The sequence below is a fragment of the Balaenoptera acutorostrata genome, chromosome 9 (genome assembly GCF_949987535.1).
Source record: "Balaenoptera acutorostrata chromosome 9, mBalAcu1.1, whole genome shotgun sequence".
In the NCBI taxonomy this organism is placed as follows: Eukaryota; Metazoa; Chordata; class Mammalia; order Artiodactyla; family Balaenopteridae; genus Balaenoptera; species Balaenoptera acutorostrata.
The window spans coordinates 39228858-39255649 of NC_080072.1; the positions used below are offsets into that span (position 1 = coordinate 39228858).

The 26792-nt window shown below is 38.9% G+C and overlaps 1 protein-coding gene across 3 annotated transcripts in view; it reads left to right on the forward strand.

Annotated features, from left to right (window-relative positions):
• The window catches only part of TSG101 (tumor susceptibility 101), a 49559-nt gene extending 23367 nt beyond the window's left edge, over positions 1 to 26192 (forward strand). For 2 of the 3 annotated variants that reach the window (XM_007174837.3, XM_007174838.3), the window contains 5 exons: positions 2433 to 2499; positions 7860 to 7951; positions 22845 to 23047; positions 24328 to 24567; positions 25850 to 26192. In XM_007174837.3, coding sequence (XP_007174899.1) covers positions 2433 to 2499; positions 7860 to 7951; positions 22845 to 23047; positions 24328 to 24567; positions 25850 to 25939 — 692 coding nt within the window. In that variant the 3' untranslated portion in view covers positions 25940 to 26192. Of the gene's footprint in view, positions 1 to 2432; positions 2500 to 7859; positions 7952 to 22844; positions 23048 to 24327; positions 24568 to 25532; positions 25804 to 25849 lie in introns of those variants that run through there. The other variant, XM_057553473.1, reaches the window with a different exon arrangement.
• Positions 26193 to 26792: the final 600 nt, after the last annotated feature.

A 26792-nucleotide genomic window follows, 5' to 3' on the forward strand; every position in this document is an offset into this window, starting at 1 on the left:
TGGATCAGAAATTTGTTTTCATCTTAATCAATTCTGTTGACTTTAATATCCAAGGTAGAATTATCTTGCCCATCTAATGTTGAAATGCAAAATATTTCCTAGATCATCGTTCACATTTATTTGCTCAAATAACATAGCCAGTGACCACTTAAGATAAAGGTAACCTTTTCAGAATGTTAGTCCCCTAAGCAACATTTTTTTCCTAAATTTCTTTTAGTTTTATATTAACATTGGAAGTGCAGCATTCAAGAAAGAGACCTCACTAAAGAGATCACTATTACACTTCCATTTTGCACTCACTCACTATAAATCACATTAAACAATATAGAGCTAATATAAGTAAATTACTAAAAGAGACCAACTTATTGTCTATCCATTACAGTTTTAATACTTTTTATACATTTAAATGATATTCATTATTATTATGTATGACTGCAAAGAAATGAAAGTCTGAATTCCGTCCTACACCCACACATCAAGGAACAGCCCAGAAATTTGGATCCATACTTAAACAAATACGATCGTCTAGTTAAGAAATTATATACTTCTGTTATTATTATTATTATTATCATTACTGTAAACATTTTTCATCTCTGGTTTTAGGACGACTTTTGAGCTAGCTATAAGTCACACTAAAAAAGTGTTGTGCCCAAACCTCATTTTTTGACAACTAACAGTAATAGTCAACATTTATTCAGTGGTAACTATGAGACACATTTAAGCACTTCATATTAGTTCTTATTTAATCCTTATAATAACCCCATATATTATGCTTATTTGTATTCCATTTTATTCTGGCTCTGAAATTACTTCACCTCATTATCTGCTTCCTTACCAGTCTTGGACTCAACTTTTGTTGTTTCCCAAAATCAAAATTTGAAGATTTTGGTCAAATTACTAGCTTTTCAGAACCTTAGAAAGGAAAATTGCCTATAATTATGAGGAAATTGCTTATAACTGTGAAGTGGTGGTTTATATGTGTTTAAGAGAAACTAGAATGGGGAGAGAAACTAGTAATTGACTGTATATGTTGCTGACACCTAATAGTGGCCTCATCTTTTGATGTTCATAAAGATCAACTGTGTTTTGGCCCAGGAAGAAATGTTTTATGAGATCTAGCAATTACGACATTTTGGGAGGTTTTTTTCCCTTTATGAAATAACATTGAACATCATCCTTAGCTTCATTATACTTAAGAAAAAATTTACTTATGACATCTATAGATTCATCCTAACAAGAAGACTATGAACACTGATACTTGGGGATGTCAGCTCAGCAACTCTGATAAAGACGTTTAAGGCCCTTAGTCAGAGCCCAGCATACTTCTCCCATCCACTTGCATTCTGTGCTGTAAAAGTTTATTTTTTGAGTGTTCCACTTCTCTCTTCAAGCCTTTGTATACCATTCATCTACTAGATCACTCTTGTTTACCCCCACCTCCTACATTTAATTAGCTACCTCCTGTATGATCCCATATATATCACTCTGTACTTCCCCTGTCATGACACTTATCACTCTGTATTTTTATTCTTTTCTTGTTTATCTCCTTCACTAGACTATAAGCAACTTGAGGCCAGGAATTCTCTTTCTTTCTTTTTTTTTTTTTTAATCCAGTGCCTTTCACAGAAAGGCACTAAAATATTTACTGATTGGATTAAGGGCTAATTCATCATTATATTCAGTGAGAAAAATTTCACTGAGGTTAATTTGATTCTCAGACAAGTTGTTTCCAGTTAAGGCCAAAATTAACTTCTCTTTTTCTTCCTCGATGTTGGTTAGCCTCTTGGCACCACTGACTACTTCTTTGTCATTAGTGTTCTCTTTAAAATACATATAAAGCATTCTTTATGCTTGCTAGATTTGAACCTTTTTCCACCTAGTATTTCCAAGCTTTTGTTTGTTTTAACCAGTCTGGCTGAATATAAGTTTTGTTTAGGAGTTCTTGTAGTAATTTGAAGTGGTTTAAAGTCCTCAGTTAAGCCAACAAAACCAGCTGTGCTAATCGGTCAACATAATCTTGCAAGAAAATATCAAAAGATATCTTAGATGTAATAAAGAGGTCACTTTCTAAGAAGCTGACCTTGGACCAGAGGAGGGCACAATTACCTTCCTCTAAATTCCAAATTGAATTGGCTCCTGTCTCAGGTTATAGACTCCTTGAGAGCTTGAAGAGCTGACCAGGTTGACCTGTTTGCCAGTTAATCCTTGTTGGAATTGTCATGTTTAATGCTTTTAGAGTTATGTGATTTGAAGATATTTATTAGTTGCAGTGAAGAACTAATATGGCTGGAGTGTTTTGTTTCAGTGCTGAGATTTGAATTCTTTAACTGTATGAAATTTTGCTGTGGTTTGATGGTGATGTATGTCTTATTTGATACCCTATATATCCAGGACTATGCATACTATTTTAAAATATTAAAAATTATTTTTAGCTTCCTACATGCCAGGCATGCCAAGTGGAATTTCTGCATACCCATCCGGATACCCTCCCAATCCCAGGTAATGAAAAATTATCTTTTGAATAATTGTATTAGAAATTCTGTTCAATCTAGAATAAAAATAATGGGTGCTAACTAGGGCATTAAAGTGAAATTAGTTGCAATTTAATGGAAGGGAAAACTCAGTTTATTGCTAAAATTTTATGGTATATACATAGTTCAAGAGGAGTTTTTTCCATTTAGAGAAATGCAGCTGCATTCTATTTAGAGAGAGGAAAGGGGTGGGGAAATGGCAATAATCTTGATTAGTTTTGTACCTTGAAATCCTTGTTTCTTTCCTTTTAAGAACTCTGTATATCCAGTGTAAATGGCTGAAAGATTAATGGAATACTAATTATGATGACTTCAGCCACAGAGAAAAATATTTTAATATCCTTCTAAAAAAACTGACCTTTTCTGTAAACTACAGGGAATGAATTAATGGTGCATATGATGGGGTCAGTCTTGTCCCCATATTTATTTATTCAGTTCATAGACTACACGTACTACCAACCTTTATTATCCATATGTTAATAACATAACAGAGGTAAATTAAATTAATAGTGAAATCAGTCTATGAATAATACATACTAGAAAAATCAATAAGAAATAATTATTAATCCATGTTTTAAATGTGCACCTGTTCCAGGGGTAATCTAGGAGTACTTTCCAAAGGTGGTCTTGGGGCTAACTTAGAATGCAAGACTGGCATATACTTGGTGCCTAGATGAAATTTTCCAGCTACTCGAAATTAACAGGAATTAACAAAAAAATTTGAACCCTGCTAACTCTTCTTAGCTTCATAGAACCTCACAGATAAATGCAGCTAGAATTCTGGAACACCTGCCATAAATAAATATATGTATATACATATATAATATGCAGGATCTTATAAGTTAAATTTAGCAAACATTTATTTGGGCGCCTTTCTGGGTAGTAATTATTCTGTTACATTTATCTGGGTAAGCAGAGACTAGATGAACATCTGTCAGAGACAAGAGAGAAAGATTCCTATGATTGTTACATATAAACAAGTTGTAAATTTTAGATTTCTTGAGGCCTTTAATTTTCTGATTAAGTTCTAGAAATGGAATTCTGTCTGAAGCCTTGAAATTACAAGCCTTTATAATGAACAGTTGCTAGTAAGAAGGAACTTTGGGCATATAGGGAATGGTTATTAGAAGCACAATAAGGAAATGGACTTCTGAACAATGAAGCCACTTCAGAGAAACCTGTAGATAAAAATGAAGGCTGAAAATATTGACAGAAATGTAAATCTTACTCATCTTACATAACCTTAAAAGTGTCTTTTGTGAGGTTATTTGTAAGAGGTTCCTTTTTAAAAAAAATTTATTTTATTTCTTTTTTTTTTTTTTTTGGCTGCATTGGGTCTTTGTTGCTGTGTGCGGGCTTTCTCCAGTTGAGGCGAGCAGGGGCTACTCTTCATTGTGGTGCGTGGGCTTCTCACTGTGGTGGCTTCTCTTGTTGCGGAGCTCGGGCTCTAGGTGCATGGGCTTCAGTAGTTGTGGCGTGCGGGCTTCAGTAGTTGTGGCGTGCAGGCTCAGTAGTTGTGGCTCACGGGCTCTAGAGCACAGGGTCAGTAGTTGTGGCTCACGGGCTTAGTTGCTCTGTGGCATGTGGGATCTTCCCGGACCAGGGCTTGAACCCATGTCCCCTGCATTGGCAGGTGGATTCTTAACCACTGCGCCACCAGGGAAGCCCAGAAGTTCCTTTTTGAGGTAGCTATTTTTCAAAGATTTGATGCGTTTTGTTTTTTGGGTTTTTTTTGAAATGTAACTTTTAATCTCATGACAGGCTAATGAGTTGTTAAGGGTAACTGTACTCACATTACTGTCTGTATCCTTCTGCATATGCAAGGTCTTGGCAGAAGAGCCTCAGAACCTCTTTCTCTTCTCGCTTTATCCTAAAGGAGAATTAGTAAATCAGTGACTCAGGAATCTTTATTTTACAACAGTGAATATGAGAATATTTATTCTTGCTGTGGAAAGTTGGACTAGATGATCTCTAAGGTCTCTTTAAAATTTTAAGATCTTTTGAAAGTTTTATTTAGCACCTTGCAGCGTGTATACAAGGAAACTAAAAAGTATGTCAAGGATAGTTGTTCCAGTTTTGGTATATGTACTAGCAAGCATGTATTATTAGAAAACAGTTTCTGATATCAGAAAAGACAGAAAATGTTAAGTGCTGTGATAAACAGCTTTAAAGGAGAGGTCACATCTGATTTGGAGGTGGGAGCTTAGAGATAGCTTCATAAATGAAGGAAATGGTTTAAAAGAAAAGTAAGTATTTAGAGGTGGAGGGAGCAGCAAACAGTAATAACATTTTATATCAGAGGAAACTTACTGGTTATTAAGTTCAGCCCACTCAATTTTATGTAATCAAAGATGTGAAAGCCAAAAAAAATCCCAGGAAAGAATAAGGAAACACTCTAATATGGCTGGAGAATATAGGGTTATGAGTAGGAGGACTGAAGAGTGTTTTTTTTTTTTTTTAATTATTTTTGGCTGTGTTGGGTCTTCGTTGCTGCGCATGGGCTTTCTCTAGTTGCGGAGAGCGGGGGCTCCTCTTCTTTGCGGTGCGCAGGTTTCTCATTGCGGCGGCCTCTCTTGTTGCGGAGCACGGGCTCTAGGCACGCGGGCTTCAGTGGTTGTGGCTCGCGGGCTCCAGAGCGCAGGCCCAGCAGCTGTGGCGCAAGGGCTTAGCTGCTCCACGGCATGGGGGATCCTTCCGGAGCAGGGCTCGAACCCGTGTCCCCTGCATTGGCAGGCGGATTCCTAACCACTGCACCACCAGGGAAGCCCCTGAAGAGTTTTAATAAAGGTGCAACTTTCATAGGTATTACACATCTCCCCAAACCTTCTCTGATCTCCTCTAGCTGGTATTGATTTTCCACTACAGTTGACTCCTGAATATCAGGGGGAGGTCGGGGGGCTAGGGTTGTCGACCCTCCTTGCAATTGAAAATCCAAGTATAACTTTATAGTCGGGCCACTCTGTCGTATCTGAGGTTTCGCATCCTCGGATTCAACCCACTGTGGCTTGTATAGTAGTCTAGTATGTATGTAGTGAAAAAAATCTGCATATAAGTGGACCAGCACAGTTCAAACCCATATTGTTCAAGGATCAACTGTATATACTTCCTGAAGTTTTATTTAGCATTTATTGTTTTCTTTATCCTATCAGGATTGTTTACAGGGATCTTGCCCTATTTTGATTATTAGTATCTTGAGGAAGAGATGGATTCATACTTTAGCTCCTGCCTCAAGCACTTGAAAACAGTGCTTTAAATAGAATAAACAGTAAATTTTGAAGGGGCACATAAAGAAAAAGGAATATAAGAGTGTTGGGAAATTCTTTTTAAATACACTTAGTCCAAAAGGGCTCTTAAAAATCTGAAAAAGATTTCCTACATAGGGCAAATTGTTTAATAATGTACAAAGATAGAAAATAGTACTACTAAATTATTTTTTTACTCAAGAAAAGTTGTTAACCCTGAACATAGAGAATAACTACGAAGGAGAAATTAAGCAAACTAAATAAAGAGACAGGGAGTTCTCTGAAGTTAATATCTGTAGGCCTAGAGGAGTTTTATACCACTTACTGAAAAATTCAGCAATAAAATCACAAATTGTCCTTGAAAAAGTATGCAAAATGGGAGGAACTCCAGAAAAAGCAAATTTATTCCAGTGTTCAAAAAGGTAGATTCAGAAATTTGAATAAGATTGACATTGTTTCCTTGCAGCATGGATTACTAGAGCGACTAGAACAAAAGTACTGTGCAGTAGCATTCAGCATGTGTCCACTGGGAACAGAAATGCTTAACCTTTTTCTTTTTTGATTTTACTTTTATACTAATCGATAAGAGAGTATCATGATTACATTGAATCCTCAACAAGTTATACACAAAATTTTTTTGTTGGTGACAAGTTATAAAGTGTGAACTAGTAGTACACATAGGAGAGAATCTTTGAGCCACTGCCCTATAAAAGGATTACTGACTATCAACTCAGAGCTCTTGCTCCGGAACTCTGGGCTGGGTCTTTTTAGTCAGTAATTTTAATGGACTCATAGAAGGCATGTTAATCAGAATTGCAAATGTCATAGATCTGACAATTGTAGATAAAATAGGATTCATCAAAATTGATTGTTCAACTAACAGGTAGCTATAGTAATCATCCTGTTCCTTTTCCTTCTCCATTATAAGGGAAACACTGCCAAATTAGTGATCATTCAGAGGAAAGTGATTAGATCTGAAAATCAGAGCTGTGAAGAATGGTTGAAGAATTAAAAATATTTCACCTGAAGAAGAGAAGACTGAGGGGAAAATGTTAGAAGTCTTCAAATATTCAAGTGATCTTCCAGAGTGCAAATTTAGGACCATTAATTAGAGGTTACTGTGTCAAAATGCAGTTAGTGTTCAGTAGAGAAAGATGACCATTTGTCAGGGATATTGTAAATGATATTTATGAAACAATGTTGGATAGGAGATTGGAGGACAATACTTATAAGGAAAGTTTCTTCCAACTCTGATGTGAATACAGGAATGACACAAACCTTCCTTAGAGTGAAGAGGAAGCTTTTAAAACTTTATCTCAAGAGGAGTATTTTCAGATCAGACATTCAAAAAGGTTATCAATGAACCACAGGTAAAAATTAAATAATATTATTTCCCTGTATGCTAGGAAATCAGAATGGAAAAGTTCTCACAAAATATTTGTTGCTCTCAGTTCTGATACTGTTGGACTGCCCTTAGAAAAACTCAAGTTGCTTTCTGCTACTGTGAAGGTGACCCTCAAATAACCAGGCCCAAGGGACTTCCCTGGTGGTCCAGTGTTTAAGACTCTGTGCTTCCACTGTAAGGGCACGGGTTCGATCCCTGGTCAGGGAACTAAGATCCCGCATGCTGCAGCCAAAAAAAAAAAAAAAAAACCAGGGCCAAGCAAGAGTATTTTAATCATTTACTTTAAGAGTAAACCCAGTGTCATTAATGGAATTTTTGTAGAGCTTTGCTTGAATAGACACCTGTAGCTCTAAAACTGTAAAGTCATTAACTGGTAAGACAATGGAATATCAAGCTTAGCTTCCTGAATGGGGTGGGTTTTTTTGTTTGTTTGTTTATTTTAAGTCTTTATTGAATTTGTTACAGTATTGCTTCTGGGTTTTTTTAAATGTTTTTTGGTTTTTTTGGCCGTGAGGCATGTGGAATCTTAGCTCTCCGCCCAGGGATTGAACCCACACCTCCTGCATTGGAAGGTGAAGTCTTAACCACTGGACCGCCAGGGAAGTCCCCTGAATGGGGTTCTTAAAGATACTGTAGAGTTGGGTCATCTTAACATTTAATGTTTTATGTTCTTTTCTTTAGTGGTTACCCAGGCTGTCCTTACCCACCTGGCAGTCAGTATCCTGCCACAACAAGTTCCCAGTACCCTTCCCAGCCTCCTGTGACCACTGTTGGTAAGTACCATTCAAAACTGTATTTCTCCACATAAGGAAAGTCAGTCTCCTGTTGTGAAAAGTGCATTTCACTTTTGTTTTTTATTGAATAAGTTTGATATGTAACATTGTGTAAGTTTAAGGAGAACAGTGTGTTACTTTGATAGATTTATATATTGTAATATGATTGCATTATAGCGGTATTTATTACATTACATAATTATCATACAGTATTATTGTCTGTATCCATTATACTGCGCATTAGATCTCTATGGCTTGCTTACTACTCGTTATATATAAATATTTGTACCCTTAAATATCATCAATTTTATCACACCTCCCCCCACTTCACTTTTACATATGAAATGTTAGAATACTCTTTCTTTTTAGACCAAAAACTCTTAATGATCAGTGTCCTGTACTCTAAAACTTGAAATGATTTATCATCATATAAATGAGCCTTCTACCAGGGCATAAAAGTAAATTTGATTGACTCTTATCACTCTTTCCTGTGTTTCACATATTTATTGGTGAACATTAATGTGTGTTGAACTATTAACAGATACTTAGGTTTTCCTAGCCTGGTTATATGTAAAAACAGATGAGCATCTTTAAAAGAAAGCACCATTGGGAAATATGAGTGGATCAAGTAAGATAAATTATTGCAGACCAGTAGTTCTTGGTTTTTTATGTTGCTTATTAGTAGAGTTACCTGAAATATAATTTTCTTCAGTTGAGAAAATGAAAGCAATACAAGAACTTCTACAGACCCCCAAGACTATCTGCCCCTACCATATCTGCCTTCTCCCTGTTACCACAGATCATTATTTCTACCCACTAGGTTTTATCCTCTCTAATTTACTCAGGGACATCATTCAGCAGTTTCCCCTCTCATCATCAGTTTTTGTTCTCTACTGGGTTGCTCTCATCAGCACCCAAAAATATGCCCTAAAAACCTTTAAAAATCCTCCTCTTAATTTCCCTTTCCCTGCCACCAGTATTCCATTTCTTCATTCCCTTTTAGAGCAAAACTCCTTGAAACAATTATCCATACTTATTACCTTCAATTCCTCTTCTTCCTTTCACTCTTGAACCACTCCATGTGGGATTTCCCTCATGTCCTTCCACTAAAGCTGCTTCTCTCAAGGTCACCATTGACCTTTATGATGTTAAATCCAGTGGCCAATTAAACAGTCTCCACTTACTTGGCCTGTCAGCAGTATTTGACACAGTTGTATCTCCTTGATACACTTTCCTCTCTTGCTTTCTAAGACCCCAGACTCACTTGTTTTTCCTCCCATCTCACTGGTACTCATGCTCAGTCTCCTTTATAAGTCCCTCCTTTTCTTAATATTGGAATGCCCCCGGCTCAGTCCTTGGCATTCTCTATACTCACTCTCCTGGTGATCTCTACCAGTCTCATAGCTTTAAATACCATTTCTGTGTCCACACTTCCCAAATTTGTTTCCAACTTATACCACTCTCCAGAATTCCAGATTCTTATATCCAAGCTCCCTTCTCAATATCTCCATTTGGATATTTAATAGACATTTCAAACTCAATGTGACCAAAATTAAACTCTCAATCTTTCTATGATGCTTTCCCACCTCCAGTGATACCTACTCAATACTCTAACTTTGGTGTCATCCTTGATTCTTCATCAAGAACCAATTATCTTCAAAATACATCTAGAATCTGATCACATCCAGTGCTGATCCAAGTCACCGTTATCTTTCATCTAATTTACTTCAAAAGCCTCCTAAAAAGCATTCTTCTTTCCTTAGTCCCTACATCTGTTTTTAACACAACAGCCAGAATGATCCTATTAAAAGATAAATAAATTATATCACTCCTCTACTCAGAACCTTCCAATGTCTTCCCATTTCACTCAGTGTTCAATCCAAATTTCTGAGGCTTAGAAGGCCCTTTGTGATCCTGCTTTCCTCCCCCTGTTACCTCTCTGAACTCATCTCCTACTACTCTTCTGTTTTAGGATTCGTCCACTACCTGTTCCCTTTGTGTGGAGCAGTCAGGCCTACCCTGACCAATCTACCCCCATCACCAACCCCGCACACATACACACACATGCCCAACACCTAGAACAGTGCTTGATATATAGAAGTTCATCTAAATATTTTACTGAGTGTCTGAATGTAGAATCTTGTGAAGTTTACTTTTCTGTTACATTTTCTGATCAATTGTAAGCATCCTGAGATCGCTGTAAATATCTCCCCTTCCCCCAAAAAGAGCATTTTCTTCAGCTGTTTTTGTCGTTGATGCATTCTAATTATTGAGATTCGAGTGGCAATGGTTTTGTTTTTTAAAAATGTTCTCATCCTTCTGTAATATAGCTCTTTTTTTAACAATGTAATTTAAATGCTTGAGTTAGAAACCTGATGATGCGAGATCATTAATCCACAAGCAAAACACACTAAATCTTGTTAAGCTCTCCATTATGGCTCAGGCATCATCAGTAAAATAGGAATAGTGCTATTTGTTACCCTGTTTCTCACTGAGATGATAGTATTTGATTTGTAGAGAACCTCAGTTCCTAAAGATGTTTTTTATGTTAACTCATTTCACTACAATAGGTATGAAGCATTTTATAACTTAGAATAGATGATATCCATACATCAAAAAAATAGGAATATGGAGAAAATGGTACGTTTTAAATCAAATCTAATGTTTGTTTTTAGAACAAGAATCAAAGCAATTAATATTTTATTGTACTTTTAAGAGTACTTTCTTAGAAAGGCTAGAAACAAATTATCATTTTATGATAATCTAGGATATCCTTTTAATGTATGTTGTTTTTCTACCCTTTGTTGCTTGCCTACTTGTTTTAGTAGTACATTGTGCAAAACACTGTTGAACTTCAAAATTGTCATAAAGGAAAGCAGAAACATAAAAGTATCATCTGAATGTTAGAGTTCACAAAGAGTCAACATTTTCTCAGTCTGTCAGTGGCCATCAGGATTTGTGCTATTATTCTCTGTGCTACTAAGGCCATGAGAAAGAATGAAAGTGGTTATTTGTCCTTTGTGGAACTTGATAGTTTCACTTTAAAGATTTTGATTTTATGAGGTAAAACAAACACCTGTTTCAAGGCATCATTAATTAACTCATGTCTTATTATTGATGTGGATACCTGTGCAAGTGTTGATTTTTAACCATCTCCAACAATATTGAAGTAAAAGAACCACTTAAAGTGAAGTAATAGAGGCAACTTCCCTGGCGGTCCAGTGGTTAAAACTCCGCACTTCCACTGCAGGGGGCAAGGGTTCGATCCCTGGTCGGGGAACTAAGATCCCAAGATTTCACATGCTATGCAGTGAGGTTGGGAAAAAAAAAAAAAGAAGTAATAGAGATTAGATTCTTAATAGCAGTCTCTTCTGAAATATTGCAGAAGACTGAGGATTGATGCAGATCTTGGGACTTAAAACAGCTCTTTCTGACTCCATTACATGTAGATTTTGAACAACAACCTTTAAAAGAATGATAATCAGAGAATTTGTTTTGTCATGTCTTTTTATAGCTTTTTTGTTACTTGGCAGACAGCTTCCTGCCTAACCTGACTTTTAAAACCACCTTCATGAGATTGGTGCTCACTGAGGGCATTGACTAAGCAGTGAAGGCAGCTGTTGAATAGTGGAAAACCTGTTGGTGGTGCTTTTCCATCAGGTCTGGGCAACTGCAGTGATATTTTAATTTATTTGTATTATTTAATGAGGGAAAAGTTGTGAGCTATAACTTAAATTCTTCGTTGAAGTTACTGTAAGACCAGGTGTTCTTTTTGTTTTGTTTTTTTGGCTGCGTTGGGTCTTTGTTGCTTCACGTGGGCTTTCTCTAGTTGCAGCGAGCGGGGGCTACTCTTCGTTGCGGTGCTCGGGCTTCTCATTGTGGTGGCTTCTCTTGTTGCGGAGCATGGGCTCTAAGCGCACAGGCTTCAGTAGTTGCAGCACACGGGCTCAGTAGTTGCGGCACGCAGGCCCGAAAGCGCGTGGGCTTCAGTAGTTGCGGTGTGTGGGCTCAAGTAGTTGTGGCACTCGGGCTCTAGAGCGCAGGGTCAGTAGTTGTGGCGCACGGGCTTAGTTGTTCCGTGGCATGTGGGATCTTCCTGGACCAGGGATGGAACCCATGTCCCCTGCATTGGCAGGCGGATTCTTAACCACTGCGCCACCAGGGAAGTCCCAGGTGTATTTTTTGTATATCATCTTTGCAAGTGACTAGCAAAAACATTTTCTACTGGAAGATCAGTGGGAAAAGATGTGGAATTTGGACAGTTTTCCTTAGATTTTCTGCCCATTGTAGGCATTATATATCAACAAAAGCATCAGAAGGAAGGTAAACTTTTCTTGATATCTAAAAAACTTAAAAATTTAAATTTCTGTTTCTTCAGATTCAATTATGTTTCTTAAGAGTAAAACATTTTTGTTAGGAGTGGCATATAACTTTTACCAAGTTGGCATTGCCAAAACTATAAGAGAACTTGAACTCTGATTTTAAAGGTTTAAAACTACTTGACCGCCACCAAGTTACAAAGAATAAGTTTAGGAGACAACATTAATACTTGTTTGTTCTCTTAATAGCACATGCCAGAATACAGCAGAAGCAGGTATGGATATTGGTCATCTGTATGTTTTCAGGGCTGAAAGACGGGCATTCAAGAAAAGCTTTGGTCCCCAGCTGGGCATTCCCATGCAGAATTCCAAACTCTATTGGATAGGGAAGAGTGGCATGAGGGACCAGTCACTCTACCTTGATTCATGCATAGCACTCTCTGTCAGACCCTGATGTGCTGGTGGTGTACCCAGGTGGCAGTGATCTGGGAGTGATGAAGTTGTTTGATATTTTAATCCAAATTAAGAAAGATTTAAGATTTATTGGGACTTCCCTGGTGGTCCAGTGATAAAGAATCTGCCTTGCAATGCAGGTGATGTGGGATCAATCCCTGGTCAGGGAACTAAGATCCCATGTTCTACGGGGCAACTAAGCCCGCATGCCACAACTACTGAGCTTGCGCACCTCAACTAGAGCCCACGTGCTGCAAACTACAGAGTCCACACTCTCTGGAACCTGCACACCACAACTACAGAGCCCATGCACCCTAGAGCCTGCACGCCACAACTAAAGAAGAGAAAACCCGCGCGCCACAACTAGAGAGAAGCCCATGCGCTGCAGCAAAGATCCCACATGCCACTATCAAGCAAATGTTCAAGAATGTTACTAGAGTGTGGTCCAGTATGGTACCCAGAAAAGTGTGGTCCCACTCAACGAAACCTCTACATGTTATGAATATACGTGTGAAGAAAGTCAGTGGACAAATTGGCTCCTTTATGAAGTTCATCAGAGGATGTACCATCAGTACATCACACACATGCATACACACAAATACATACCACATTTTCTTTTTTTTTCTTTTTTTAATTAATTAATTTATTTATTTATGTTTGGCTGCGTTGGGTCTTTGTTGCTGCGCGTGGGCTTTCGCTAGCTGTGGCGAGCGGGGGCTACTCTTTGTTGCAGTGCACGGGCTTCTCATTGCAGTGGCTTCTCTTGTTGCGGAGCATGGGCTCTAGGCACGTGGGCTTCAGTAGTTGTGGCCCGTGGGCTCAGTAGTTGTGGCTCACGGGCTCTAGAGCACAGGCTCAGTAGTTGTGGCGCACGGGCTTAGTTGCTCTGCCACATGTGGGATCTTCCCAGACCAGGGCTTGAACCTGTGTACCCTGCATTGGCAGGCAGATTCTTAACCACTGTGCCACCAGGAAAGCCCTTACCACATTTTCTTTATCCATTCATCTGTTTTTTTCTTCAGTTATTTGTTTATTCATTTAGTCATTCAACATATATTTACTGAGTGCTTGCTACATTCCAGGAGTAAGAACAACACAAAGTAACTTCCTGCCTTCATGGAGTTTACATTTCAATGGGGGAAGACAGAAAACAAAGTTACAGCATAGTATACAATGTACCAGATGGAGATAAATGCTACCTAGGAACATTCAAACGAAAGAGGGGCACAGGAAGACCTGGAGGGTGAGGACTGCATTCTGTTCTCACCTCCTCTGTATCCACCTTGCTCACACTACTGGCCTCCTGCCACTCCTTGAGCCCCAACACACTGGTTTGCTGTTTCAGCCCCATCCACGCTCTGCTCGCTTGGATGGTGACCTGGAGATCTGTTCACTGCTGTTGCCTCTGCCTGAAGAGTTCTCTCCAAGACTGGAAAAAGGCTTTTGTGCCTTATACTTTGAGGTGGGAGTGTGTTTATGGTTCAAGGGACTGCAGAGAGCCCAGTGGTGTGAGTGAGGGGTGCACAGAGAGATGGGGTCGGAGGGGAAACAGGGCTGGCTCAAGTAGGCCCTTGTGGGTCAGGGGGAGGCCTGTGGCTTTTCCTCTACGTGAGCTGCGGAGCCACAGGCAGGCTTTGAGCAGAGGAGTGATCTGATCTGATTGCTATTTTAACAGATGCCTCTGTGCCAGACCCCGGGAAGGAAGGGTGGCAGCGGAGCTCCCCACCCCGAGGAGACCACTGCAAGAATCCGGGTCTGAGATGGTGGCTCGGACCAGTGTGGGGACAGAGGATGTGGTCACATACGCTGAGGAGGGGCATCCATTCATCTATGGATGGACACTTAGGTTGCTCCCTTCCGTGTCTTGGCTATTGTAAATAATGCTGCGGTACACGGGGGTGCATATATCTTTTCGAATGACTGTTCTTGTTTTCTTCAGAAAAATACCCAGAAGTGGAATTGCTAGGTCATATGGTAGTTTTATTTTTAATTTTTTGAGGAACCTCCATACTGTTTTCCATAGTGGCTGCACCATTTTGCATTCCTTCTAGCAGTGTACACGGGTTCCCTTTTCTCCACATCCTCACCAACATTTGTTATTTGTTTTCTTTTTGATAATAGCCATTCTGACAGGTGTGAGGTGATATCTCATTGTGGTGTTGATTGCATTTCCCTGATGATTAGTGATGTTGAGCATCTTTTCATGTGCCTGTTGGCCATCTGTATGCCTTCTTTGGAAAACTATTCAGGTTCTCTGCCCATTTTTTAATCAGGCCGTTTGGTTTTTTGATGTTGAGTTGTATGAGTTCTTTGTATATTTTGGATATTAACCCCTTATCGGATATTTTTTGCAGCTATCTTCTCCCATTCAGTAGGCTGCGTTTTCATTTTGTTGATAGTTTCCTTTGCTGGTCAAAAGCTTTTTTAGTTTGATGTAGTCTCCTATTTGGTTTTTTTGTTTGTTTTTGTTTTTTTGGTTTTTGGGGGTTTTTTTTTTGCTTTTGTTTCCCTTGCCTGAAGAGACATATCCAAAAAAATATTAAGACCAATGTCAGAGTACTCCCTATGTTTTTTTTTTTTTAACTTTTTTTTCTTACAGTTGTATTGAGATATAATTGACTTACAGCACTGTATAAGTTTAAGGTGTACAGCATAATGATTTGACTTACATACATCATGAAATGATTACCACAGTAAGTTTAGTGAACATCTGTCATCTCCTATAGATACAAAAAAAAAAATTTTTTTCTTTGTGATGAGAACTCTTTAGGATTTACTCTTAACAACTTTCCTATATAACATATAGTAGGACTTCCCTGGTGGTGCAGTGGTTAATAATCCACCTGCCAGTGCAGGGGACACGGGTTCGATCCCTGGTCCAGGAAGATCCCACATGCCGCGGAACAGCTAAACCCGTGCACCACAACTACTGAGCTTGCGCTCTAGAGCCCACGAAGCACAACTACTGAGCCCGCGTGCCACAACTACTGAAGCCTGTGCTCCTAGAGCCCTTGCTTCGCAACAAGAGAAGCCACTGCAATGAGAAGCCCGCGCACCACAATGAAGAGTAGCCCCTGCTCGCCGCAGCTAAGCCTGTGCGCAGCAGTGAAAACCCAAGGCAGCCATAAATAAATAAATGAATAAACAAACAAAAATAAATAAAATATAGCAGTGTTAATTATATTAATCATGTTGTACATTATTACATCCCTAGTACTGCCTATGTTTTCTTCTAGGAGTCTTATGGTTTCAGGTCTTACATTTAATTTTAACCCATTCTGAGTTTATTTTTGTATATAGTGTGAGAAAGTCCAGTTTCTTTTGCATGCAGCTGTCCAGTTTTCCCAAAACCATTTATTGAAGAGGCTGTCTTTTCCCCATTCTGTATTCTTGCCTCCTTTATCATAGATTAATTGACCATATAAGTGTGGGTTTATTTCTGGGCTCTCTGTTCTATCCAGTTGATCTATGTGCCTGTTTTTATGCCAGTACCATACTGTTTTGATTACTGAAAAGCTTTGTAGTGTAGTTTGAAATCAGGGAGCATGATACCTCCAGTTTTGTTCTTTAACGTGGTAGATTCTTAAATTGTTCTTGTTCACAAAATAATTTTAAGGTATGACTTTGATTCTGACCCATTTTGTTTTAAAGGATGGAATCTGTCCTTCAGATTAATTGGCCTTTGTGCTTAAGCCTGCTAGTAGCATCTTTCATGATTATGATAGTTGAATGATTTTGTAGCACCATTTCTTTTTTGAAGTAGTTACTACTTTGGCATCTATTTTAATAAGGTCTATAGTTAACCTCTGCTTTTGAAACTTGAATTGTTATGTAAATTAATCTAAATCTTTGTGCTGTGTGTTTATTTTCAAGAAGTGTAAACCTGCTGATGTTTTTCTTTTTCTCATTGATTGTGGTAATAGAAACTTTCTAGAGTTTAAAGAGTACTGCTCTAATAGTGTTTAAAAGGTAAATTGAGGTCCCCTGATTTCTTTGGAAGAAAGTTCCATAGCCCGCCCAGAGCCTGGCCAGTAGTATTAGAAGTTTATATATTCATAGACTATAAATAAAAGCCTTTTGTAAGCAGCTTAATGAATTTGCCTGATTTGTGTTTAATAGCACAAATCAGAATGGCTCTGCTCATATAGTTGTTTGAAATGTTTCTCCTATTTCAGAGATTGACCTGATTTTCTGTTTTTATTCTAAAAGGAAGTAATACGGGCTTGATCCAGTGATCCACATGGGCTTGATCCAGTGATCCACATGGGCTTGACCCAGTTTCTCAGTAGATGGGTCAATAATCTTCCGTTTCAGATTGCTTAGGCTCCATAGTTTGCTCTGTAGCACAAATGCCCGACCAAAGATCATTATGTGGGTCTTGAGCAAGTAACTTCAGGAAGGAAAAATGCTGGGGGTGGGGGCAAGTGATTCACTTTGCTGGTTAGAGGTAAGATCAGAAAAGTTACTGTTTAGTTATTTTGTATTTTTCTTTGGGGTTACCGTGGGTTCTTTCTCTAATATAAATGAGCTCCTTTTTGAGTTGTAGGAAGTAATGCTCATCAGTAAGTACTGTTAGGAGATAAATAAAACTGATTATCTTTAAGTGTTTAAAGATGGTCTAAAATCAGGTAGTGTATGCCAGTGTACTTTGAAGATACTGGCCTAAATTATTCATTGAATTATCAGATCCACTGAGTAGAGTATTGGTTTCCTAATAGTAGAAAAATCGTCTTATTTCCTAAGGATTAAGTTTAGTGATTGGATCCTATCTGACATTTAAATGAAGTTTTTGTTCAGGATTGTTTCTCAAAATCTATGTTACCTTTTCAATTGCTGCTAATCTGGAATTGTAGAAGGGCACTTCTGAAATCCGACTCTGCATGAGTAAAGGTCAACGAATGTGTGGGGACTTGAGGTATGGCAGTTTGCCACAAACTCACTAATCCAAGGCTTGTTATAGCAGGTATAAAGAATATTAAAATTTCTCTTAAGACGTTTGAGAAAAAAAAATTTTTTTTTGTTTGAAGAGTGATCAAGAATAAGAATCTTCTACCAAACGTTTTTCTTTTTTCTTTTTTTTTTTTTTTTGCGGGGGGGCTGTGTTGGGTCTTCGTTTCTGTGCGAGGGCTTTCTCTAGTTGCGGCAAGCGGGGGCCACTCTTCATCGTGGTGCGCGGGCCTCTCACTATCGCGGCCTCTCCTGTTGCGGAGCACAGGCTCCAGACGCGCAGGCTCAGCAGTTGTGGCTCACGGGCGCAGTTGCTCCGCGGCATGTGGGATCTCCCAGACCAGGGCTCGAACCCGTGTCCCCTGCATTGGCAGGCAGATTCTCAACCCCTGCACCACTAGGGAAGCCCCCAAATGTTTTTCTTACTTGTTTATATAAACAACCTCTTAAAGTGTCATGGTTCATTCAATTTTGAACTTTAATCTGGGTTTTTCTCTTGGCATTCACATTTCAGATCTTACAGTTTGTTTCTTTAGAAAGTAGATGGATTTAGTGTTCAAATATACTGTATAATAAGGTCTATGTGTGGTAGAGGAGAGGACTAGGTCTAACCTTGGCATTTCTAGCCTCCTCGGGTGAACTGTGACCTTTATAGAAAGCCAGGTGACTGCTGCCTCAGCTTGATTCCCATTTTGACTGTTAATGGCTTTAGCTGGAGACTTATTTGGAAGGACTTATTTGGTCCTGTATTGTAGCATTTGCCTTAACGTATTTTATAAGAGAAGTAGAATGTAAATTCCAGGATTTAAGTGTGTTTTTTAAAATTGGTTTTTGAAAATTCACCATCAGTATAACTTGATTCATTTTATTTATTTATTTATTTATAATACTTATTTATTTATTGGGTTTGCCGGGTCTTAGTTGTGGCACATGTGCTCCTCACTTGTGGCCAGCAAGCTCCGTAGCTGTGGTATGTGAACTCTTAGTTGCAGCATGCATGTGGGATGTAGTTCCCTGACCAGGGATTGAACCCGGGCCCCCTGCATTGGGAGCTTGGAGTCTTAACTGCTGTGCCACCAGGAAAGTCCCTTGATTCATTTTAATGTAATTTTAACAAAGTTTGTTGATATGTTTGTGTGTGAAAAATCCAGACTAAAAAAGACCCTTAGGCTTGTATTAGTTCAGATAACTCCTACACAGATAAATGGGACACTAACTGCTGCATATGATTGACCACACATTTGAATACCTAACCATATTCATATAATTTGGGTTCCCCAATCTCTGGGAGAAGGTTTGTTGTATCTCACAGGAACCATTTCATATAGGATATAATAAGAAAGTTCTTTTAGAAACAAGTTTTAAAATTCCTATTGTTAATGCATCTTTATCATAAAATGGGGATTTAATGAAATACCATCTCCACTAGTCATTATTTTGTAAATCATCCTTTGGGCACAAAATTCTAAACTTGTAGAAATTACCCCTTTTTGCTCTCACTTAGGACTTAATAGTGCGATATAAGAAACTAGAGATTTTGGTTTGGCATAAATTCTGTACAAATAAACAGCTAAGTCATTTTTTTTTGGTCTTTTTTTTTTAATTGAAGTATAGTTGATTGATGACTTAATAAGCAAAGTGACTCAGTTATACATACATTCTTTTTCATATTCTTTTCCATTATGGTTTATTACAGGATATTGATTATAATTCCCTGTGCTATACAGTAGGACCTTGTTTATCCATTCTATATATACTAGTTTGCATCTGCTAATCCCAAACTCCCACTCCTATCTTCTCCCACTCCCCTCCCCCTTGGCAACCACCAGTCTATTCTATATGTCCCTGACTCTGTTTCTGTTTCATAGATAGGTTCATTTGTGTCATATTTTAGATTCCACATATAAGTGATATCACATGGTATTTGTCTTTCTCTGACTTACTTCACTTAGTATAATAATCTCTAGTTGCATCCATGTTGCTGTAAATGGCATTATTTCGTGTTTTTTTTTATGGTTGAGTAGTATTCCATTGTATATATTGTACCACATCTTCTTTATCCATTCATCTGTTGATGGACATTTAGGTTGTTTCCATGTCTTGCCTATTGTAAATAGTGCTGCTATGAACAAAGGGGTGCATGTTATGTTTTTGAATTATAGTTTTGTCTGGATATATGCCCAGGAGTAGGATTGCTGGATCATATGGTAATTCTATTTTTAGTTTTCCACAGTGGCTGCACCAACTTACATTCCCACCAACAGTGTGGGAGGGTTCCCTTTCCTCCACACCCTCTATAGCATTTGTTATTTGTAGACTTTTTAATGATTGCCATTCTGACTGGTGTGAGGTGATACCTCATTGTAGTTTTGATTTGCATTTCTCTAATAATTGGCGATGTTGAGCATCTTTTCATGTGCCTATTGGCCACCTGTATGTCTTCTTTGGAGACATGTCTATTTAGGTCTTCTGCCCAATTTTTGATTGGGTTGTTTGTTTTTTTGTTGTTGAGTTATATGAGTTGTTTGTATATTTTGGAAATTTTAAGCCCTTGTTGGTCACATCTTTTGCAAATATTTTCTCCCATTCTGTAGGTTGTCTTTTCGGTTTGCTTATGGTTTCCTTTGCTGTGCAAAAGCTTGTAAGTTTGATTAGGTCCCATTTGTTTATTTTCATTTTTATTTCTATTGCCTTGGGAGACCGACCTAAGGAAACATTGGTGCAATTTATATCAGAGAATGTTTTGCCTAAAACAGCTAAGTCTTTAAATCATACTGAGAGGAAAAGCAAGTTGTCTTGCTGAGAAAGGGAGGCGAGTACTTTTGAATGGTGAGGAGTGAAGCACATAATTAAAGGGTTAGGATTCGTGTTCCAAAGCAGAATGGGAGAAGAGAGTGGAAGACTCCCATCTGGTGGTTTCAATCTTTGAAGATGTTCTGAGGATTTTTTTTGCCTTTGTGGGAAAATGGTAAAAGGAGGGCTTAAGGCTTTAAGAAAGAATCCAAAGGACTGAGGATTTGGGTTAGGTTATGGCAGGCGAGGCCTTTGGAATTAGAAGTCCTGGTGATCTGACAGAATGAGAGAGGCTGCCATGGCAGGCAGCCTGTATACAGGACTAAGAGAGATGGGCAAGGAGTTGGGACTGGGGGGAGATACTGGGACCAGGAGTGGAAGAAAGGGAGGTCGAAGGTACGGAAAGGAATGAGTGGAGATAAGAATTGATGAATTTGGGGAGGTTGATAGAGTCATCCCAGTGTCTATACAGGAGGTTGTGAATAAAGAGGTGGTCAGAGAGGAAAACAATAGGAAAATGTGAGTGGAATGAGCCCAGAGGTGATACAGTAGCTGGTAAATTGATGAGAACACTTTGGAAAAGTCAGGTGTTGAGAGGCCAGGGATGTGAAAAACAAGACCTCAGGTTGCCCTCTGGCTTTACAACTCTGAATTCCAAAGCACACATTGTCTTAAAGTTAATAGTTTTGCTTCTCAGAAATACGAAATAATAAGCTGACATATTTTTGTAAAATCAGAAGTGAACTCTGAAAAGCATATAATGTATGGATTTGTATTTTAACAATCAATCAGAAGTATTAATTGCCTCTTTGTAAACACTGGAGGATGGATACTGTTTGGGCTCTCCTCAGCAGGAGGTTTCTAACAGGAAAGAGGACTCTTAGCAGGAGAGTCTGATACTGGGCTTTTCCTTTCACCATGTACAAGCAGTGTCCCTAGGACAGATGGACGAAGGACACTCTTCAGGAAAACCTGGCCATGGGAGACCCTGTCTTTACTCACTTTAGAAGAATAGAACCCAAGTCAAAAAAAAAATAGTTCTTCTGTGGTGGAAACAAGAAAAAGATGGGAAAAAAAACACAACTCTAGATTTAGACTCTTTTTTTGAAACCTATAACACCTGAGAACTCCAAGGTCTCCCAGTGTCATTTACAAAAGCCCAGAAAAGCACCCAGGGTATCCTGGGTATGGACCAGCTTCTGGGAGAAAACAACTTTACGAATCAAAAACCACAAAAAGTAGAGTGACCAGACCAGTGTATGGAATAGCGAGAGTTGTGATCAGATAGGACGCTGAAGAGCACAGGTGGCGCTGGTTGCGGTGTAGTTTGGACAGTGCAGTTTCCTTATAGAAACAGTCAACTTTGCATGGTACCAGGAAGGAGCCTATAATGGATGGGAACATGAGTGGTGAGACTCTGGGTACATTTTTACAAACGGACTTGAAGGGGGTTTTTTCCCCCTAGTAAGCAGAACTCAGCGTCAAGGTGATAACAGTTTTCAGCTCAAAGTGGAAGCGATACTTTCTGTTAATCTGTAATCATTCTTTATTCATTATAAGCAATAAAGGTAAGTATAATTCCCCATGTGTATTCCATCATCAAACATAATTGAAAATCAAAATACCATTTATCATTTGCTGATTTAGGACCCTAACTAAAGAACACTGACAGTCATAAAGAGTATCCATACTTATGTTAAAAGGGAGGACCTTCTGAAGAAAATATCTGAGGAGTAAGTTTTATATAAGACACTGATTAGGAAGGTACATTTAGGAGAGAAAAGAATCTGACAATAAACAGAATGTTATCAGATGTTGAATTTTTTGGATGGCATTCTCTTTTGCACATCTGCTCTTTCCTGTTCTTTTCGTAAAGGGTAAAGGAGTAAAAGTCTTACAGAAGGGAAGCCATGTTAACCTGTATATTAGTTTAAGGAAACTCTGCCCATTCTCAGTCTTACTGGCCTCTAGAGTGGGTTCCTTCCTCCTTCAGCTTAGCAGTAAAGCCTGAGAATAGACTTGACCTGAATCAAATGTTTTACCTTGGTATAAATTTGTTGTCCCATTTGTTGGAGATTTAGGAATAACTGTAATCTGTAGGGATATAGCCTCTGCCTCATTGAGAAAATAGCTAATTGTTTGGGCTGTTAAGGCAAGAAAGTGGGTAAATATGGATTAATAGTAATCTCTTGCAGGGAAAGTATTTCTAAATCAACTCAGATTTTAAATGCTATGTTTTATGAAGTTGTGACATAAAATTTTTCTTTCCTCGCACTTTGAAAGTGTTGACTCATATTTTGTTCTGTTTTGTCATGGCTCTTGTGAAAGGAATAGAAAGAGATTGGGAAATAAGCAAGTGTTTCTGCCTTTTTCTCCTGCAGGTCCCAGTAGGGATGGCACAATCAGCGAGGACACTATCCGAGCCTCTCTCATCTCAGCAGTCAGTGACAAACTGAGATGGCGGATGAAGGAGGAAATGGATCGTGCCCAGGCAGAGCTCAATGCCTTGAAACGAACAGAGGAAGACCTGAAAAAAGGTCACCAGAAACTGGAAGAGATGGTTACCCGTTTAGATCAAGAAGTAGTAAGTAACTCATTGAATAGTTGCACTATTTAGATTGAATCGTAGCCATGGCAAAGTGTTCTGTATGTACTGTGGTTACCCTGAACATTGTGGGTATAGTTAAGAGTTCAGAAAATTATACACGCCTTTAAGCATTTTCACATAGCTCCTCTACAGCTTTGTTAAAAAAAAAAAAAAAAAGCAGCCTGTGGTTGGAATGTAGTCTTTGATTGGGGAGTGGATGTATGTAGAGGATTTCTGCTTGCACCTTCACCCCGGGGGATAATGTTTTCACCCAAAGGAGGACTGTTTGAGTGCTTGATGTTACCAGACAGTTACTAGGAAATAAGAATTTGAGAGAGCTCTAAGTCGTGATAAAGATCTGCAGACCCTGGGTGCAAACTTAAGGGTCAGTTCTTTTTTGTTTCCAAATGTTGTTTGAACTATATTTAAAGTATCTTTGGTGAGCCCTTCTAACTTAATAACCCATAGAGTATGCAACCTTTAGCTCTTAAGCTTTCTCACATTTTTATCAGACTGCTGTGCCCTGAAGAGTCAATGTAAGTCAGCCCTGTGACTTCTTTTGTTTAGTGATGTAGAGGCACTAGCATAATTTGAGTGCCAGCTTCACTCTTCACTTTCATTCCTGTGATGGAGAATTTGTTTCAGCAAGTGTACATTTTTGATGAAAGGGTAAAGAGTTATTAAGTGTTTGAGGGCTTTGGAGAAAGTGATTTGTATGTACACATTACTCTAATAAAATGGTTCTAGTGTGTAAAGTGAGCTTCTCAATAGCCAGCTATTTTCAAAAGTTCAGGAAAGTGACACCAGTACAGTTCAGAGCCTGCAACCACCACCTGCTGTATCTTGTGAATAAAGTTCAACTGTTGGGAGTTCTATGTGTTAAATTGTCTGTACAGACTGGGGAAAGTTATTCCTCTGAGGCAAATGCCCACTTGTTTTGAAAGAAGGACCTCCTTTGTGATTTTCATGTAAGGAACCTCCTGCTGGAAAGTGTCCTGTCTGATGGCTTAGTTTGCAGTATCATTTGTCACTGGTAAGTGACAAGCTTTATCACTGCCACCAAAAGTGCTCAGCTCAGCATCTCCTGTTTTCACTCAGCATGCTAGAGCACACCTTTTCCTCTAACTTTGACTAATGTGGTACATGAATCTCATCCATGAGTTGTTTAAGTGTTGTTTTATTAGCAAGTCTTTCTGTGAAGTTGAATTGTAGATGTCTGACAGGCAGATAATTACAATTAGTATAAAATCATCATGCTTGGACTATTCTGTTTTCAGGCTGAGGTTGATAAAAACATAGAACTTTTGAGAAAGAAGGATGAAGAACTCAGTTCTGCTCTGGAGAAAATGGAAAATCAATCTGAAAACAATGATATTGATGAAGTTATCATTCCCACAGCCCCACTATACAAACAGATCCTAAATCTGTATGCAGAGGAAAATGCTATTGAAGACACTATCTTTTACCTGGGAGAAGCCTTGAGGCGGGGAGTAATAGACCTGGACGTCTTCCTGAAGGTATGTCTTCCTCGCTCTGCTTTCCAGGGTTTTGGAACATGTGTTTTAGAGACACTGACCTTGAAAACCACAGATCAAGAGGGTTTCTCTGTAGGAGATGGGTTAAAATTCTTTGTCTTTCCAAAAGAGAGCAAGTGAGATAAATGGCTGTGAGCAGTGTCTTCCCACCTACAGAAGGGGCTGAGAATCATCTGAGTAGGGGAAGAAAAGTGGGCTAGTGGCTGCAGTTCCCCACCCCACAAGATAGCATCAAGCTGAATGTAATCCTTCTCTCTTACTACTGTGCCTGGGTGGATCATGAGGTACAGTCAGATTTCCATCGATTCTTTCAGGTCACATCATTTAAACTGAGATCATTGACTGCCCCACCCTTAGTGTTTTTGTTTTTTTCCTCTGTTAATTTTCTTAGACTTGCATAGTTTTATACCTGTTTTCCCAGATCAAACAGCCTTGCGAAGTATTGGGTTTGCCCTGCTGGTTATAGAGCCCTTCTGAATAAAGGTTATTCCAGGCTTAATGCTATTGTACAGACATGAAGATCTGTAAGCCAAGTTTGGCTACTTCTCTCTGTTGGGTCATGAAGAGCATGGCTTTAGGAATAATAGCAGCCTTTGGATATTCAATACAGCTGCTGCTGATGCTTCAGTGCACATGCGAGGCTGGTCAGGTTGCTTGCTGATCTTGCCTATCTTACTATGAGTGTGTGGCCAAACCACTCTTGGACCTGGTGCAAGCACATGAATAGCTGGGACCCTAGAGAGGACTTCCTTTCTGTACACTGTCCCCTGCTTGGGTGGCATAGCCTAGGGAAAGATACACATGGAGAGGCAAGAGAGGTATGCTGTTTGCCAGGCACTGGACAAAAGCTGGCCTTGTGCTATACTCATCCTTGCCCTTCCCCTTTTTTAGCCAAGTGGGGACAAACAGTCACAGTTTGTACAAAAGTTTTTTGTAACTTTTGTTAGGATCACAGTACAAGTTTCCCTGCCATCTTGGTTGTCTCAAGTGCAGCTTGAACTCCTGAGCCAGATCCTGCAATGTGGTGCTTTCCCTGTGAAGAAGGCCTTTGTAGGGTCTCAGAAGACTACTTTCCTTAACACAACCTGCCAGCATCAATCCAGTGAGTTTAAAAAGCCACATGTAATAAAGTATTGGCTCCAAAGGAAAGTTGATATGAGTTTAGGTTCTTAGCTCCCACCTAGGTTACAAACTGTCTGATAGTTCATGCCTGGGCCTGGATCAGAGCCAGTCTAAACTGTTGAAACTTTTTCCCCCTTCACAGCATGTACGTCTTCTGTCTCGTAAACAGTTCCAGCTGAGGGCACTAATGCAGAAAGCAAGAAAGACTGCCGGTCTCAGTGACCTCTACTGACTCCTCTGATACCAGCTGGAGATTGAGCTCTTCTAAAGCATTCTTTTCTTCTCTTCCTTTCTCTTATATCAGTAGGTGCCCAGAATAAGTTATTGCAGTTTATCATTCAAGTGTAAAATATTTTGAATCAATAATATATTTTCTGTTTTCTTTTGGTAAAGACTGGCTTTTATTAATGCACTTTCTATCCTCTGTAAACTCTTTTTGTGCTGAATGTTGGGACTGACTATGCTAAATAAAATTTGTTGCATAATTTTTCTCTTTTACTGAACATCTTTAGGAAAAATATATGAAACCTAAATAAGAAGCTCGGCTTCTAATTTAGCAAAGTATAATATCCATCGTGAGTTGAAATTTAGCATTATTTATCCTCTAGCATATAAAGTGAATTCTATTCAATATGGGATATAATAATACCACATAGAAACCTAAATTTTCAAATATTTGAAATTGAAGGATTTGAGTGACTTTTTTTGTGAAAGGTCCTGGGTGGTACCCTCCTACCAGTTCCTGCCTAGATTTGTTTCCTTTCCAGGCCTGACAGAACCATTACTGTTTTCATCAAGAAAGGAACAGAGTGGCCAGTACCAAGCTACACACCTGAGAATTTATATTAACTAGGCAAGATGGTCTGGCCACAATTAAGGAGGAAGGTATAGTGTACACTGCCTCTCTGCATTTATTGTCATCTGAAGTCAGTCTTCCTGGCGAGTGATTCTGTAGTCAAGATTGTGGCCACCCATCCAATGATCTACATGTCCTATAAAGCTTATCTAGCAGAACAGAATTTTCTCTGTCAAAATGAGAGAGCTAGAAGGTTCATGAGGTTATAAAGAAATGAACATTCTAATTT